Source organism: Dermacentor albipictus, unplaced genomic scaffold (genome assembly GCF_038994185.2).
Source record: "Dermacentor albipictus isolate Rhodes 1998 colony unplaced genomic scaffold, USDA_Dalb.pri_finalv2 scaffold_61, whole genome shotgun sequence".
NCBI classification, from domain to species: Eukaryota; Metazoa; Arthropoda; class Arachnida; order Ixodida; family Ixodidae; genus Dermacentor; species Dermacentor albipictus.
The window spans coordinates 160,513-175,541 of record NW_027225615.1 but is presented as its reverse complement, the minus strand read 5'-3'; the positions used below and the strand labels follow the sequence as shown (position 1 = coordinate 175,541).

General features: G+C 47.8%; 1 protein-coding gene across 1 annotated transcript in view; it reads right to left on the bottom strand.

Moving 5' to 3' along the window:
* The window catches only part of LOC139053053 (coiled-coil domain-containing protein 12), a 60,946-nt gene extending 54,746 nt beyond the window's left edge, over positions 1 to 6,200 (bottom strand). Inside the window, exon 1 of the mRNA XM_070530187.1 lies at positions 5,641 to 6,200. Within this exon, the coding sequence (XP_070386288.1) occupies positions 5,660 to 6,154 (495 nt within the window). The 5' untranslated portion in view covers positions 6,155 to 6,200 and the 3' untranslated portion in view covers positions 5,641 to 5,659. The remainder of the gene's footprint in view (positions 1 to 5,640) is intronic.
* Between the last annotated feature and the right edge of the window lie 8,829 nt (positions 6,201 to 15,029).

Here is a 15,029-nt window from a genome sequence, read left to right as displayed (position 1 = left end):
GACACCGAACCTCTTTCGCTGGTACCGCTTCACACCGAATCACCACCTTTGTCTACCACAACTGATTATCACACTGCTGCGGCTGCTTTAACGGCCGCGATAAATCCCGATTTGACCACTGCGCAGAAACAAGACCTTCTGGCACTCCTGCACAAACACAGAGCCTTATTTGACGTCCACTCCAAGCTTCTGGGGCGCACTTCCGTCGCAGTACATCGCATCGAAACCGAAGGCAGTTCGGTTGTACGCCGCCGCCCGTATCGCGTGTCTTCCGCGGAACGGAAAATCATTGCGGGTAACGTTGATGACATGCTCAAAAGAGACATCATTCGGCCATCCTCCAGTTCTTGGTCGTCTCCTGTGGTGCTGGTTCGCAAGAAAGACGGCTCCGTACGATTCTGCGTCGATTATCGAGCCCTTAATAAGATCACGCGCAAAGACGTATATCCGATGCCAAGAATTGATGATGCCATTGACTCCCTCCAGGGTGCAGAATATTTCTCTAGTCTAGACCTCCGATCCGGATACTGGCAAATCCCCATGCGCGAAGCGGACAAGGACAAGACAGCCTTTGCAACGCCAGACGGACTCTACGAGTTCAACGTCATGCCATTCGGTTTATGTAATGCCCCTGCAACGTTTGAACGCATGATCGACACAGTTTTACGTGGCCTTAAGTGGAAGACCTGTCTGTGCTATTTAGATGACATCGTTATTTTTTCTACAACTTTTAGTCAGCACCTTGAGCGCTTGGACGAAGTTTTCACTTGCATTTCCAACGCTGGACTCCAACTCAACACAAAGAAATGCCATTTTGCCAGAAAGAACATCAAAGTATTGGGCCATCTTATCAGCAAAGACGGCGTTCGACCAGATCCCGAAAATGTTGCTGCCGTGCATCGCTTCCCTCGCCCTGAAAATCAAAAGCAATTAAGAAGTTTCTTAGGCCTGGCATCCTACTTCCGCCGCTTCATCAGTCATTTTGCAGCCATGGCGTCGCCGCTACACAAGTTGCTCACGTCGGGCACTGCTTTCCCTTGGACAGATGAATGCGAACTTTCTTTCCAAGCCCTCAAGCAGGCATTAACCAGCGACCCTGTCCTCTGTCACTTCGATGAGAACGCACCAACTTGCTTGCACACCGACGCTAGTGGCCATGGGATCGGTGCTGTACTTTTACAGCATGATACCACCTCACGAGAGAGAGTTGTTGCCTATGCCAGTCGCGCACTAACACCTGCCGAAACAAATTACTCGATCACAGAACAGGAATGTCTCGCAGTAGTTTGGGCGATCCAAAAATTTCGACCATATCTTTACGGACGCCATTTCACGGTCATAACCGACCACTACGCCTTATGCTGGTTGTCGTCAATCAAAAATTTGTCCGGACGACTTGGTCGCTGGGTGGTACGCTTACAAGAGTACGACTTTGACGTTGTCTACAAGTCTGGGAAAAAGCATCAAGATGCCGACGCTCTCTCTCGCTGCCCGCTGCCATTATTAGCTTCGAGTACATCTCTCCATTGCTCGCCACTTGATGCTGAGACTAAGTCGTCACTCCCGTTATTACCGTTATTACCTCTCGGTTACTGACACGTTATCTTCCAATCGCCTCACTCACCTCGCCTCGTGTCAACGTTCTGACCCCTACTGCGACAGCATCATCCAACGCCTGTGCGGAACTACATCTGCACCAAATGCCAGATTACGTCGACAACTGCGACTATTTAAGCTTGACAACGATGTGCTGTACCGCTACATATACAACTCCGACGGACACAGCTGGGTACCTATTCTTCCACGCTCGATGCGCACACAAGTCCTTGAAGCCTTGCACGACGACCCATCTGCTGGCCATTTGGGATTCCACAAAACATACCACCGCGTTAGGAGCCGTTTCTTTTGGCCAGGCATGTCTACCTTTGTGGCCAAGTACGTCGCTTCTTGCGTTCAGTGTCAACGGCGGAAACGACCGACTTCGCCTCCTGCTGGGCTTTTACAGCCCATCCCATGTCCCGAGACACCGTTTGCCATCGTTGGGATAGACCTAGTCGGCCCTCTGCCCATAACGCCAGCGGGTCATCGATGGGTCGTGACAGCTGTTGACCAGCTCACACGTTACGCAGAGACCGCTCCTCTACGCTCTAGTTCAGCCTCCGACGTCGCCACCTTCTTTCTAGATGCCATTGTGCTGCGCCATGGTGCCCCTCGTGTACTGTTAAGCGACCGCGGCAAGACTTTCATGTCAACAATGCTCGCAGAAGTACTCGGAGCTTGTGGCACAGTTCATAAGACGACATCCGCATATCACCCACAAACAAATGGCTTAACCGAGCGATTTCATCGCACACTAATAGATATGATATCGATGTATATCGGGCTAAACCACGACAATTGGGACAAACTTTTACCTTTCGTGACTTTTGCTCACAACACCGCTATCCAACGAACTACGGGATACTCACCTTTCTACCTAGTTTTCGGCCGTTCACTGACATTCACCATCGACGCCGCTTTCTTCAATGCTCCAACTAACACCTCAGACAGTACACCCGAACAGTTCGTTTCGAGACTTGAGGAATGCCGTCAACGTGCTCGTTTCAACACAGAAGTCAGTCAGCTAGATCGCAAGCAACGTTACGACATCTCTCGTCGCGACGTCTCCTTTCGTCCCGGAGAGGAAGTGCTTCTTTGGACGCCCATTCGTGCACCCGGTTTGTGCGAGAAGTTTGAATCCCGCTTTCTTGGACCCTACATTATTAACGAACAAACATCCCCCGTGAACTATCGCGTTACTCCCGTAGACGTTTCTTCCGACCATCGTTGTCGTGGTTCGGAGATCGTTCACGTTTCACGCCTAAAACGATTTGTTCGGCGTTCCCCTCCTGGCTAAGTCGCGGCCTGGCTGGCCGCTTGCGCGTGCGGGGAAATTAGTGTGAGCATTATTCATACGCTTCATATTCTCACCTGTACATACTCATCATCACCGTTTTGGGGCCTGGTGGTGGGGCTCTGTCTCGGGAGAATAAAGAAGAGACTGGCTGCCTAAACCTCGTCCCACAATGTGTGTGTGTGTGTGTGTGCGTGCGTGCGTGCGTGTGTGTGTGTGTGTGTGTGTGTGTGTGTGTAGAGAGAGAGAGAGAGGTGAAGGAGGATGAGGAGTGGTAGTTGTCAGTGATGAACCCCCCCCCCCCCCCAAATCAACTTCTGGCTATGCCACTGCTGCACAGCACATGAAACTACTAGCTTACAAGTCACTAATACAACCGCAACTAGAATACACATCAGCCACTTGGAACCCTACCAGATCTGCCTCACAAATACCCACGAAGCTTTTCAGAATCATGCTATCCGATTTATTCACTCTGCGTTCTCATATGATAGCAGCGCAACTTTTTTAAAAGCATATTCTGGTGCACCCTTTCTCAGCACCATTTTATTTCTAGCTTATCATTATTCCATACATTTTTTGACAATGTACTCAATCATGCACTCAATTTTGCCACCGTCATGCATATCCCATGGCACAGGTTTAAACGTAACCTGTCCTCCCGCACATACTGTCAACAACCTTGCTTACAATATTGCAGCGATTACCAGCTCATCTGCTTTCCCTGCAGAAGTTACCTCGCGTCACACATTGTAACAAGGTCACCACAATTTATTATTTTTTGCAAACCCATCCCTTATGTAAGACCCATGGCAGGGTCTGTAAGGTATTAAGCCATTCACTGCCAAAGCCGGCAAATCGCCAAGCATACGTGCAGTGGCAATGTTGCCGAAGCCGGCGAAACACCGGGCTGCCGATTTTATGATTTCCTGAAGCTGTTGATAGACGGCAGCACTTATCACCTTATCAGATGCTTGGATATATTACCGATAGATGACAGTATTGAGCTGTGTCATTTGAATGCACTTTTCTATGTTTAAATTTTTTTTTGCCGTGTGGTGGTGTCTGGCGGCAGAAGGAATGGCGACCTCTAATGGACAGCGTGCTCTTTCTGAGTGTGATATTGGATATCCTCTTGGTAGCGACAGGGATGAGCAGCCTCAAGGCAATGCCAGGTGTGTAAGGCTAAAGGAAAAAAAAGTGAAAGCCTCTGGGAGTGTGAAAAGTGTGGTGTTGCTCTTCACATGCCAGAGTGCTCTAAGATGCGAGTTGAAAAACTTCGCAGAGTAAAGTGTGAATATTTCTCAAATGTCAATGAATGCGTTTTGATAAGTGTCCAGCAAATATTTTGCTTAGGCGCTCATTACACACAGAAAGGCGAGAGTGTGGCATGCGTGCACACTATTGGTGAAACAACGCGCGGTATGGATGGCCCGCACGCGGACGCAGCAAATGGGTTAAAGTGAACGCTTTCGCTATTGTGGTGACAGGCATTTATGAGGAGATAGAATGAATAGTTGTATTTTGCCAGTTTAAATCATTTCTTACGATGAGTGAAGGTAATTGATCCTTCTATTTATTTATTTATTGAACATACCTTACAGGCCCCTTTACAGGGCATTGAGTAAGGGGGGTAATAAAGAAAGTACAAAGTAACTTGTCGGTGTACAACGTACGGCTCAAATTTGCAGGTTAACATAAAGGAGAGGAATCGATGATAATGTGGTATGGCGGCAAGTACAAGGTCGGGCGGGAAAAAGGATAACACGAAGAGAGAAAAAAAATAATAATAAAAAATATTGGCTGGCATTATACATATGGAAAAACTGGATACAAGAACTATAAAGTATACCGATAACAATGACAACAGTAACAAGAAAAGAAACTTTGCTAGTATTCAACTATTATGCAATACTTATCTTGCCAAACGCTTATCTCCTCACTATGACACCAGGTGTGCTGCATCATATCTTGTGTTTTTTTCTATTCATACACTGAAATAAATAATGTGATGCTACCAATCTGAGAGGGCAACAGCATTTGTTTCAACGTGAGCACACAATTAATTGCTGCATTTAGCAATCAAGCTATCAGATGTGAGTGTTATGACTTCCGGCACTGCTGCTATTATTGAAGTAGAGTAAAATGATAGAAACAGAAGCAAGCATGAATAGAAATGAATACGTTTTGGCAATGCAACCCGACGTCCAATGTGATCACCAAATAAAAGTTTGGGCAGAACTCATCTACGATGACTATACCAATATGTGAATAGATTTTTTCTAGAAGGAAATAAATTTACTGGTCACTGAATGGTTTTTTGTTGTTGTTGCTGCTGCTGTTGTTATATAACACATTTCTGTTATAAGTGTACTTTTGTACACTTATTAGCAAGATAATCATGGGTGTGTAATTGGTGATGGATATGTTTCTTTTGATGATTATATGAAGAGCGGCAGATACCCAATGATCCATGGTGGCATCAAAGAAGTTCATTGAAGAGCGCAACACTCGCCAGTGGTACATACCCAGTGACCCAAGTTGTTTTTAGACTTCACTCATCGGAATCGACTCATGTTTTTTCGTTATATAGTAAGATAGCCGAACATGAAAAAGACTGGTCTCACAGTGTCAAGAATGCCATTCGCCTTAAAACGTCAACATGCATTCGCAAGATGTAGTTTTCAGTGCCGCAGTGAAAGCCTCCAATGAACAGCGCGCTTTGCAAACAAGCCACCGGTGCTTACCATGAATGCGTTACTTCGGTCAGTCCTCGTCGGAATCGATGTTCTGCGGCCCGCTGGCCGTGTTTACGGCGGCGGCCAGATCGGCACCGCTCTTGCCCGAACTGAGGCGCTCGCGGATCAACTCGACAATGGCCCTCTTGGTCCGCCTCTCGAGTTTCTCCAGCTTTTTGGACACGTCGCGCTTCAAGTCCCAGTCAGGCTTCCTCGGAGCGAGTGAAGCTAGGTCGACCTCTTTGGCGAGGTCTTCCGAATCGCCGACGGCGATCTTCTCCTTGATCTCTTCTTCGATGGCAGCCGGAGAGATGTCCGGGATCACGGACTCCTTGAGTGCTTCGTCCTCGGGTCTGTAGGACCTGAATACCGGCTTTGGCAACGATTCCGGCACCGGTTGTTTGGCTTTGTCGTCTTCTACGGCGTCGTTGGCGACTGTTTTCTTCTCGCGTAACGCGCGAAGGCGTTCCTTTCGCTTCAACGCTTGCTCCTCTAAAGAACCGACTCGTTCGTCGGCGGCCATTACTCACACACACTGCGCAAACGTACCACGACCTACTGGAACTCCAGACCTGCACAGATATCCGGCTTCTATGAGAGCAGCTTGCGCCCACTTTCGTTCAACCGACTGCCGTAGGTGGCGCTTTTATAACCTGTTGGATTGGATAACCTGTTGGATTGGATAACCTGTTGGATTGGATTTTGTGGCGGATGGACGTGCGTTTCGGAGCTCCGTGGCGACGACGAAATCATAAGTTTTTGTGCATGCTTTGAGCTTGCTTCTGTTTTTATTAGCTGTTTTTTGTATTTAAATAGTAATTGGGCGTGCGGACGCTCCTGTGTCGAGGCTTTAGCGACTTCGTTCGTGGCTAGGTGGTCTTTTTTTCTTCTTGTTGGCTGATGTTTTTGAAGAGTTTTGTTTTGCATGGAGCGGGGGCGCAAATTTTGAATTCGTGGTAAGCGTGGTAAACGTGCCGGCTTTGTCTGGGTCTGGCGGTTTCCCTCGTTGGGCCTGGGTGCTAGGCGGGACCTGTTTGATAGGCCTATGTAACTATCTCAGCTAGCTCTTCGAAGTGATTTGGCGGACGTGCTCGTTGAGCCTGAGGAAGTAGGCCTAGCGATGAAACCAAACAAAGGGAAGGCCGCGGGGGATGCGGAGCAAGTGCAGTGCGACGAGTGCCTGCGCTGGTGCTCCCTCGACGAGACCAGTTTCCAGAGCTTAGCAGACGCGGAAGAGTCTAGCTTTACGTGCAGGCTGTGCGAAAAGGTCAGGGAAGCAGTCCAAAAACTGGAAGGAAATTGGACAGCCAAGTTCGAGGAGCTGAAAGCAGACCTGAAGGAGGAGCGGGAGAGGCGGTTAGCTTTGCAGGCGAAAGTCGCCGAGTTGGTCAAGGTGGAAGCGGTGCAGGCCGCGCAATTAGTAAGAACCGTGGCCGAGCTTGGAGAAGAGAAGGAAAGGAGAGCAGAACTGCATAGGCGTCTCGATGCGCTTGAGACGCGCGCAGCGGAGAATGATGGGTCGGGACACCAAGCCGGAGGCAAAAGCACAGAAAGTAGGGTAGACCCTACAGGCGAAGTCGGGGGCAGGGTGGCAGGGCAAGCGGTAGTCAGCTCGCCGCCGGTGAATCGGCGTAGTTATAGCGAAGCAGCGCAACACGCCCCGCGGGAGGCGACGCTGCAGCCACAGGAAGCCGGGAAGCAGGGAGAGGTGGGAGAGAGTGAAAGGGTGATCATCGCTGGCGACTCAAACATGGCTGGGTGCTCAAAAGCAATTGTAGAGAGGGTGAAAGGCGACAAAAGAGTGGCGGTAGGGACATTTCCAGGGCAGACACTGGGTTCTGTCATGGAGCGAGCAAAAGAAAAGCTCACGGAAAATGCCCACGTGCGCAACCTTGTCGTAGTAGCAGGTGGGCTAAATGACGTCCTGAACAGGAAAGGGCCAGGACTAGCCCAGCGCTTGGCGAAGGGGGTGGACGACTTGCGCGAGCTATCCCCTCAGGTGCAGATCGTGGTGTGCACGGTGCCGGAGGTGCCTGTGCGTGACAGTCACGTACAAAGAGCCGTAATGGCTGCCAATGAGGCAATATGGAAAATGAGCCGAGACAAAGGCTTCGAGGTTGTCGAAGTAAACAGGGAAGTGAGAAGTTGTGGTGGTTTTAAACGAGATGGGATCCACTTCAATTACAGGCTAGCACGAGAAGTGGGCTGGCGACTTGGGGGTCGCGCTGTTGCTTTTTTAGGGGGCCCGCGGGCGCTCGGGAGGTCAGAGTAGGTAGTAATAAAGAAGTTCCCCTAGGGGAACAGCAGAAGAGCATCGCCGTCGATAAGAGGAAAAGGAGGAAAGCAAGAACAAGAGCTCGCCATGCAATAGGCTACATAAACATGCAGGGCGGCAGAAGAAAGGAAAAGTGGGCAGAGATTGAGGAGCAGTTACATAGAGAACAAATAGGGGTATATGCGGTTACAGAAACGCACCTTAGAGACTCAGAAGAGCCGCCAGTTATTGAGAATTATGTATGGGAAGGGTGCAACAGAATTAAGTCGGAAAGAAAGGGAGGGGGAGTCGGAATGCTCATCCATCAGGGAGCCAAATGGAAAAGAGTAAATTCACAATGTCAAGAGCATCTTTGGTTATCAGGTACAATGAGTGGGAAAGAAACTTGGCTTGGAGTTACGTATTTGTGGACCGGAATAAATTGCACAGAGAAGAATAAAGAGTTAGTGGAATGCATAAGCGCTGATATTAGGGGTTTCGGGAATGGTGCTGAGATAGTCCTATTAGGTGACATGAATGCCCACATAGAGGATTTAGACGGCTATACCGACAATAACGGGAAGTTAATGCTAGACCTTTGCGAGCAACATAACCTCGTGATCGTGAATACAGGGCCTAAGTGTGAAGGACAGATCACGTGGGAAGTGGGAAACCGGCAATCGACCATTGATTACTGTCTGATGACAGAAGGAATTCAGGATAAGTTGAGAGAAATGGTCATCGATGAGGAAGGGTTTAGCAGCATAGGGAGTGACCATAAACGCATCATTTTGAAAATGGGATATGTAGTTGGGAAAGAGAGCAACGAAAGCAAAATGGCCAGCCCAAATTTGAACGCTGAACAAATAGCAAATATAGTCACTAGAGTGGAGGAAGAAATTGGCAAGTCGCCAAGTAAGGGGTGGGAATATGGTGAGCTTCTAAGTGTAGTAACGACAGAAATACGGAAAGAGAAACAACACGTTCATTGGAAAGGAAAAAAGAAACCGAAAAGCTGGTGGAACAAGGAGATACGAGAAGCGATCGCCGAAAGACAGAAAGCATCTCGAGAGCACAGGCAGGCAAAGAAGGCGCAGTTGCCACAGGATGAAGTAACCGGTAAATGGGAAATATACCGGGAGAAAAAGTCTATGGTTCAAATACTGGTGCAAGCAAAATTAAAAGATGAAAGTGAAAGTTGGTTGTCAGAAATACGTGAGAAAAAGAAGGCCGCACCTAGAATATTTTGGAATCACATAAAATTATTAGGCAGGAAATCAACAACAATACAACAACATATCCTAGACGAAGATGAAAACAGACTGGAAGGAGAAGCAGCAATAAATTACATCCAAAAAGTAACAGCCGAATCTTTCCAAGGCAAGGACGAGGTTGTATTTGAAGAGAAAAAGAGCATGAAAGAGACCCAAGGGGGAAAGGAGCTAGTGCTTACAAATTTAAACTGGAAGAAAGCGGAAGAGAAAATTCCTAAGCGCACAGCCACAGGGCTAGACGAGGTTCCCGTTAGGCTGATAAATGAACTGGGACCAAAAAGTAAGGAAGCTCTCGTGAAAGCAGTTGAAAAAACTTTAAAAGATAGACGAATACCAGACAGTTGGCGACAAAGTAGAATGAATTTAATTTATAAAGGTAAGGGGGAGAAAGACAGAATTCACTCGTATAGACCGTTGACCATTACATCGGTAATATACAGGCTAGCAATGCAGGCAATCAAATTAAAGCTTCAAGCATGGGCAGAAAATAATGACATTTTGGGAGAGCTTCAGAATGGCTTTAGAATAGGTAGGCGTTTGGATGATAACTTGTTTGTTCTTACTCAGTGTATTGAAATATCAAAAGCAGAAAGCAGACCGTTGTATGTGGCCTTTTTGGACATTACAGGAGCATACGACAACGTAGACCGCAGCATTTTGTGGGATATTCTGGAAGGGGAAGGCTTAGGTAACGATTGTATACAGCTTTTGAGAGAGATTTACCTAGAAAATACTGTTTGCGTTGAATGGGAAGGGATGAGGAGCGCGGAGAAAGTTCATATCAACAAGGGACTGAGGCAGGGGTGCCCTTTATCCCCGCTGCTGTTTATGATGTACATGGTGAGGATGGAGAGGGCGCTAGAAGGAAGTAATATCGGGTTTAATCTCTCATACAAACAGGCAGGTACAGTAATAGAGCAGCAACTCCCAGGTTTATTTTATGCAGACGACATTGTGTTGCTCGCAAACAACCAAAGTGATTTGCAACGTCTGGCTAATATTTGTGGACAGGAAGGCAACAATTTAGGTTTGAAATTTAGTGTTAGAAAATCAGGTGTTATTGTATTCAATGAAAACAGTGAACAGACAGTGGAGATACAGGGCCAAGAAATACCTCGGGTAACAGAATATAAATACCTTGGTATATGGATAAACGAAGGCAACGGATATATGGAAACACAGGAAAAAACCATAACAGTCAAGGGGAAGAGAAATGCAGCCATAATGAAGCACAGAGCGCTATGGGGACACAATAGGTACGAGGTCCTCCGAGGTATGTGGAAAGGGGTAATGGTTCCAGGACTTACTTTTGCAAATGCGGTTGTTTGCTTTAAATCAGGGGTACAATCAGGACTCGACGGGAACCAAAGGTCAGTGGGTCGCCTCGCATTGGGCGCTCACGGGAAGACTACAAATGAAGCTGTGCAAGGGGATATGGGCTGGACTAGTTTTGAAGTGAGGGAAGCTCGCAGTAAAATTGAGTATGAAGAACGGCTGAGGAATATGGAGGAAAGTAAATGGGCTGGGAGAGTGTTCAGGTATCTGTACAGGCAAAACATTGATTCACAGTGGAGGAAAAGAACTAGGAAGCTTACCAGCAAGTATGCGGCCTGTGGGGTGGGCAACACAGCAACAAAGAAGGTCAAGCGGAAAGTCAGAGAGGCTGAATTAATCTCATGGGTGGCGGCAATGGAAAAGAACCCTGCCATGAGTAACTACTTAAGGGGAAAAAACGAAATTAGGAAAGAAACCATTTATGATAACTCAAAGGGAAGCTCATTACTTTTCGAAGCGAGATCGGGATGCCTTAGAACACGCACGTATAAAGCGAGATATAAGAAGGAAGAAGAAGCATGTGCTTGCTGCGGTAAAGCTAGGGAAACGACGGAGCATATTTTATTAGAATGTGAAGACATCTATCCAGCGGTCGATTTAGGCACCACTGGCCTCCTTGAAGCCCTTGGGTTCAGCGGGAGCAGTGGTAAAGCAAACAGGTCCGCAATAGACATCAGTAAGAGGCGATTGGAGGATTGGTGGAAGAAAAGTAGGGAAACGACAAAGGACGGAGACGTACAAAAGCACAGTTCGCAATAGGGTATCAGAAAATTTGGACGTGGTAGTTCATAGTGTGTTTTTTTTCTCATGGGTTAACCTAGGTAGGATATTAGGCAGCATAGTAGCAAGAGCTTGGTGGCGCAAGCCACCGCCCCGTTCCAAAGGGGACGCTCATAACATCCATCCATCCATCCATCCGGACGACGGAACGTTGGCGATTTTGTGGCGGAAGGACGTGCGTTTCGGAGCTCCGTGGCGACGACGAAATCATAAGTTTTTGTGCATGCTTTGAGCTTGCTTCTGTTTTTATTAGCTGTTTTTTGTATTTAAATAGTAATTGGGCGTGCGGACGCTCCTGTGTCGAGGCTTTAGCGACTTCGTTCGTGGCTAGGTGGTCTTTCTTTCTTCTTTTGTTTTGCATGGAGCGGGGGCGCAAATTTTGAATTCGTGGTAAGCGTGGTAAACGTGCCGGCTTTGTCTGGATCTGGCGGTTTCCCTCGTTGGGCCTGGGTGCTAGGCGGGACCTGTTTGATAGGCCTATGTAACTATCTCAGCTAGCTCTTCGAAGTGATTTGGCGGACGTGCTCGTTGAGCCTGAGGAAGTAGGCCTAGCGATGAAACCAAACAAAGGGAAGGCCGCGGGGGATGCGGAGCAAGTGCAGTGCGACGAGTGCCTGCGCTGGTGCTCCCTCGACGAGACCAGTTTCCAGAGCTTAGCAGACGCGGAAGAGTCTAGCTTTACGTGCAGGCTGTGCGAAAAGGTCAGGGAAGCAGTCCAAAAACTGGAAGGAAATTGGACAGCCAAGTTCGAGGAGCTGAAAGCAGACCTGAAGGAGGAGCGGGAGAGGCGGTTAGCTTTGCAGGCGAAAGTCGCCGAGTTGGTCAAGGTGGAAGCGGTGCAGGCCGCGCAATTAGTAAGAACCGTGGCCGAGCTTGGAGAAGAGAAGGAAAGGAGAGCAGAACTGCATAGGCGTCTCGATGCGCTTGAGACGCGCGCAGCGGAGAATGATGGGTCGGAACACCAAGCCGGAGGCAAAAGCACAGAAAGTAGGGTAGACCCTACATGCGAAGTCGGGGGCAGGGTGGCAGGGCAAGCGGTAGTCAGCTCGCCGCCGGTGAATCGGCGTAGTTATAGCGAAGCAGCGCAACACGCCCCGCGGGAGGCGACGCTGCAGCCACAGGAAGCCGGGAAGCAGGGAGAGGTAGGAGAGAGTGAAAGGGTGATCATCGCTGGCGACTCAAACATGGCTGGGTGCTCAAAAGCAATTGTGGAGAGGGTGAAAGGCGACAAAAGAGTGGCGGTAGGGACATTTCCAGGGCAGACACTGGGTTCTGTCATGGAGCGAGCAAAAGAAAAGCTCACGGAAAATGCCCACGTGCGCAACCTTGTCGTAGTAGCAGGTGGGCTAAATGACGTCCTGAACAGGAAAGGGCCAGGACTAGCCCAGCGCTTGGCGAAGGGGGTGGACGACTTGCGCGAGCTATCCCCTCAGGTGCAGATCGTGGTGTGCACGGTGCCGGAGGTGCCTGTGCGTGACAGTCACGTACAAAGAGCCGTAATGGCTGCCAATGAGGCAATATGGAAAATGAGTCGAGAGAAAGGCTTCGAGGTTGTCGAAGTAAACAGGGAAGTGAGAAGTTGTGGTGGTTTTAAACGAGATGGGATCCACTTCAATTACAGGCTAGCACGAGAAGTGGGCTGGCGACTTGGGGGTCGCGCTGTTGCTTTTTTAGGGGGCCCGCGGGCGCTCGGGAGGTCAGAGTAGGTAGTAATAAAGAAGGTCCCCTAGGGGAACAGAAGAAGAGCATCGCCGTCGATAAGAGGAAAAGGAGGAAAGCAAGAACAAGAGCTCGCCATGCAATAGGCTACATAAACATGCAGGGCGGCAGAAGAAAGGAAAAGTGGGCAGAGATTGAGGAGCAGTTACATAAAGAACAAATAGGGGTATATGCGGTTACAGAAACGCACCTTAGAGACTCAGAAGAGCCGCCACTTATTGAGAATTATGTATGGGAAGGGTGCAACAGAACTAAGTCGGAAAGAAAGGGAGGGGGAGTCGGAATGCTCATCCATCAGGGAGCCAAATGGAAAAGAGTAAATTCACAATGTCAAGAGCATCTTTGGTTATCAGGTACAATGAGTGGGAAAGAAACTTGGCTTGGAGTTACGTATTTGTGGACCGGAATAAATTGCACAGAGAAGAATAAAGAATTAGTAGAATGCATAAGCGCTGATATTAGGGGTTTCGGGAATGGTGCTGAGATAGTCCTATTAGGTGACATGAATGCCCACATAGAGGATTTAGACGGCTATACCGACAATAACGGGAAGTTAATGCTAGACCTTTGCGAGCAACATAACCTCGTGATTGTGAATACAGGGCCTAAGTGTGAAGGACAGATCACGTGGGAAGTGGGAAACCGGCAATCGACAATTGATTACTGTCTGATGACAGAAGGAATTCAGGATAAGTTGAGAGAAATGGTCATCGATGAGGAAGGGTTTAGCAGCATAGGGAGTGACCATAAACGCATCATTTTGAAAATGGGATATGTAGTTGGGAAAGAGAGCAACGAAAGCAAAATGGCCAGCCCAAATTTGAACGCTGAACAAATAGCAAATATAGTCACTAGAGTGGAGGAAGAAATTGGCAAGTCGCCAAGTAAGGGGTGGGAATATGGTGAGCTTCTAAGTGTAGTAACGACAGAAATACGGAAAGAGAAACAACACGTTCATTGGAAAGGAAAAAAGAAACCGAAAAGCTGGTGGAACAAGGAGATACGAGAAGCGATCGCCGAAAGACAGAAAGCATCTCGAGAGCACAGGCAGGCAAAGAAGGCGCAGTTGCCACAGGATGAAGTAACCGGTAAATGGGAAATATACCGGGAGAAAAAGTCTATGGTTCAAATACTGGTGCAAGCAAAATTAAAAGGTGAAAGTGAGAGTTGGTTGTCAGAAATACGTGAGAAAAAGAAGGCCGCACCTAGAATATTTTGGAATCACATAAAATTATTAGGCAGAAAATCAACAACAATACAACAACATATCCTAGACGAAGATGAAAACAGACTGGAAGGAGAAGCAGCAATAAATTACATCCAAAAAGTAACAGCCGAATCTTTCCAAGGCAAGGACGAGGTTGTATTTGAAGAGAAAAAGAGCATGAAAGAGACCCAAGGGGGAAAGGAGCTAGTGCTTACAAATTTAAACTGGAAGAAAGCGGAAGAGAAAATTCCTAAGCGCACAGCCACAGGGCTAGACGAGGTTCCCGTTAGGCTGATAAATGAACTGGGACCAAAAAGTAAGGAAGCTCTCGTGAAAGCAGTTGAAAAAACTTTAAAAGATAGACGAATACCAGACAGTTGGCGACAAAGTAGAATGAATTTAATTTATAAAGGTAAGGGGGAGAAAGACAGAATTCACTCGTATAGACCGTTGACCATTACATCGGTAATATACAGGCTAGCAATGCAGGCAATCAAATTAAAGCTTCAAGCATGGGCAGAAAATAATGACATTTTGGGAGAGCTTCAGAATGGCTTTAGAATAGGTAGGCGTTTGGATGATAACTTGTTTGTTCTTACTCAGTGTATTGAAATATCAAAAGCAGAAAGCAGACCGTTGTATGTGGCCTTTTTGGACATTACAGGAGCATACGACAACGTAGACCGCAGCATTTTGTGGGATATTCTGGAAGGGGAAGGCTTAGGTAACGATTGTATACAGCTTTTGAGAGAGATTTACCTAGAAAATACTGTTTGCGTTGAATGGGAAGGGATGAGGAGCGCGGAGAAAGTTCATATCAACAAGGGAC